This window comes from Corvus brachyrhynchos, unplaced genomic scaffold, assembly GCF_000691975.1.
Source record: "Corvus brachyrhynchos isolate BGI_N302 unplaced genomic scaffold, ASM69197v1 scaffold59, whole genome shotgun sequence".
Lineage (NCBI taxonomy): Eukaryota > Metazoa > Chordata > Aves > Passeriformes > Corvidae > Corvus > Corvus brachyrhynchos.
In genome coordinates, this window is record NW_008246054.1 from 1,019,755 (window position 1) to 1,022,218 (window position 2,464).

The 2,464-nt window shown below is 51.9% G+C and overlaps 1 protein-coding gene across 3 annotated transcripts in view; it reads left to right on the forward strand.

The window, feature by feature from the left end:
* The window catches only part of NR6A1 (nuclear receptor subfamily 6 group A member 1), a 72,146-nt gene that overhangs the window by 49,722 nt on the left and 19,960 nt on the right, over positions 1 to 2,464 (forward strand). For all 3 annotated transcript variants that reach the window (XM_017745590.1, XM_017745588.1, XM_017745589.1), the window contains one exon: positions 1,181 to 1,411. In XM_017745590.1, the coding sequence (XP_017601079.1) occupies positions 1,181 to 1,411 (231 nt within the window). The remainder of the gene's footprint in view (positions 1 to 1,180; positions 1,412 to 2,464) is intronic.

A 2,464-nucleotide genomic window follows, 5' to 3' on the forward strand; every position in this document is an offset into this window, starting at 1 on the left:
GCCCTGCTCTGTCCCCAGGCAGCCGCAGAGAGCCGGTGCCACCTCCCAGGTCCTGCCTCAGTCGTGGGTGTTTCTGCCCTTCAGGCCAACAAACACCAAAACCAACCTGGTTTAACCAGCATCCCTAGGAAAGGTGTGATGGAGTGAGAAGCAGCCTAGTGTTCCCTGGCTCAGCCAGGGTGATCTACTCATCTGGGTGATGCTTGCTTGACATTTGGGAAAGCAGCCCCATGGAGAATACTGGAATACTGCAGATTTGTGTGTCCCTGAATGTACTTGAATAGCTCCCACCTTTGCTGTGCATATCTGTTTGCAACTTCTGGGATTTTAATGGGTTAAAACACAAGGTGGGGGCTGGAGGCAGCTTGGCCTGGCATGCAAGGGGTTAAACTGTGTTGGGCTGTGAAACATCTGCTACAGGAAAAGCTGCTGGTGCGACTTGCTGACATTATTTGAAGCGTAGCTGACTGTTGGTTGAAGCAAGGTTTAGGCCTCCCTTTGCAGTATGAGGTGATGATATTCTTGGTTAACTACCTGCGTCTCTTCACCATCATTTACTTCTTCCCTTCTGTTTGACATCCCTGTCTGGATCTCACTGAGCCAAGCATCATCTCTGCTTTCCCTCTCAGGCAGCGTTAGAGTCTTAAAATACTGAATTTAATGTGACAGCTCCTGTTGTGGAAAGCCCTGCAATTTACATTTTTAGTCATCCAAAGGCCTTCCAAAGGTTTGGAAAAGGATCAGTAAAATCACATCACTGTGGCTTAACTGTACGATTAATGATGTTCTCTTGGGTTCTGGGCAGTGGCTTGTGCAGTGGGGCTTTTGAAGCCTGGAGGTATCCCTGGACTCTGAGATGTGACAGGATTTCACAGTCTCTGGTGTCTGCCAGGTTTCTGTATTTGCACGCCCCGCTCTGTGCGGTTCAGGTGGGACATTTTAGACCCCTTTTTTCCCCATTAGATTTCTGTTCCTCTCTGCTAAGAGCAGCAGGAAGCTCAATGGAGGCTGCTGGGGAGAGCCCCAAGGGCCCTGCCTGGCCGTGGCAAAGGGAAGGATGGAGCTGCCCCTGCAGTGCTGCGTGATGGATCCGCACGGGCTGGCAGTGACTGCCCCTCAGTCAGACTGACCTGACAAAAGCTGCGGGCTCCTCCTCAAAGCCTTTCCTCTTGCCTTGCAGATGAGCGGGTGGATCAGCGAACCTGCCTGATCTGCGGGGACAGGGCCACGGGGCTGCACTATGGGATCATCTCCTGCGAGGGCTGCAAGGGGTTCTTCAAAAGGAGCATCTGCAACAAGCGGGTGTACAGATGCAGCCGGGACAAGAACTGCGTCATGTCCCGCAAGCAGCGCAACAGGTGCCAGTACTGCCGGCTGCTCAAGTGCCTCCAGATGGGCATGAACCGCAAAGGTAACGGGCACGGGGCTCTGTTGGGGGAGGCACACATCGGGGCCAGGGATAACAGTGGGGGCTGCCCTTCCTTCAGCTGCCATCTTGTATTGCAATTCTGCCTCTAAAACTCTCAACCAAAAATAAAAAAAAAGCGAAACTTCAGCAAAATCAGGCATGGATTAAAAATGATGCACAGATACTAAGTTCTGAGCAACTTCATTCCTGTATGGAGGAACAGTCTGTATGAGTTGAAAGCAGGTATAAATATTTGGAGAATATTTGTATTTATGCTGAGCAAAGTGGTCACTATTTGCATGCTTCAATCTACCACTGTGGCATAAACTAAAGCATTTAAACAGGCTTTTGGAATCCCAAGAGATCTGAGCCAGGCATTACCTGTTTGCTGTCGTGGGAACTTAGACCAGCAGCTGCTGCCCAGGGGTGAGGTGTGAGGGTCTTCACTGACCACCTGCTCTGGTTGAGACAGTTGGGGTCTGGGTTAGGGACAGCCACCCCTTGCCCCCACGTGTGCAGAGGTGACCGAATGCTGTGGTATCATCTACAGGATGGAAGGTGTGAGGTAACTCAGAAATTAGGAATAAAGAATGGACTGTGGTTGCTTTCAGTGCCATGTCTCTACTCTTCACTCCAATCTTTTGTGTATTTAACCTCTGGAATTGCTGTTACCCCGTAAAAGCAGGGATTCCTTGGTTTGATGGCGCAAACAGGAGCTGACGGTGCTCCCCTGGCCGTGCAGTGAGGCAGTGGAGTGATCCTTCATCCTGGTTGCCGAACCCCAGTGTCACCACATGGTTTTAGATGTGGCTGTTGATGGCCTCTGGGCCATCGCTCATGCAAAAGCCGCCTGTCAGAGGCACTGAAACTTCCATAAATTCACTGCAAATCCACCAGGATCTTCCTTAGAAAATGCATCAGGGGCCGAGATGGGAGAGCTGGCCTCAGCCCTGGGGGATCAGGGGGAATCAGGGGGTTTATTGTGAGTCTGGATGGGGCTCAGGGCCCTCACCCGAGGGTCGGGGTGTGTTGTGGGTCTGGGGGCGGCTCGGAGCC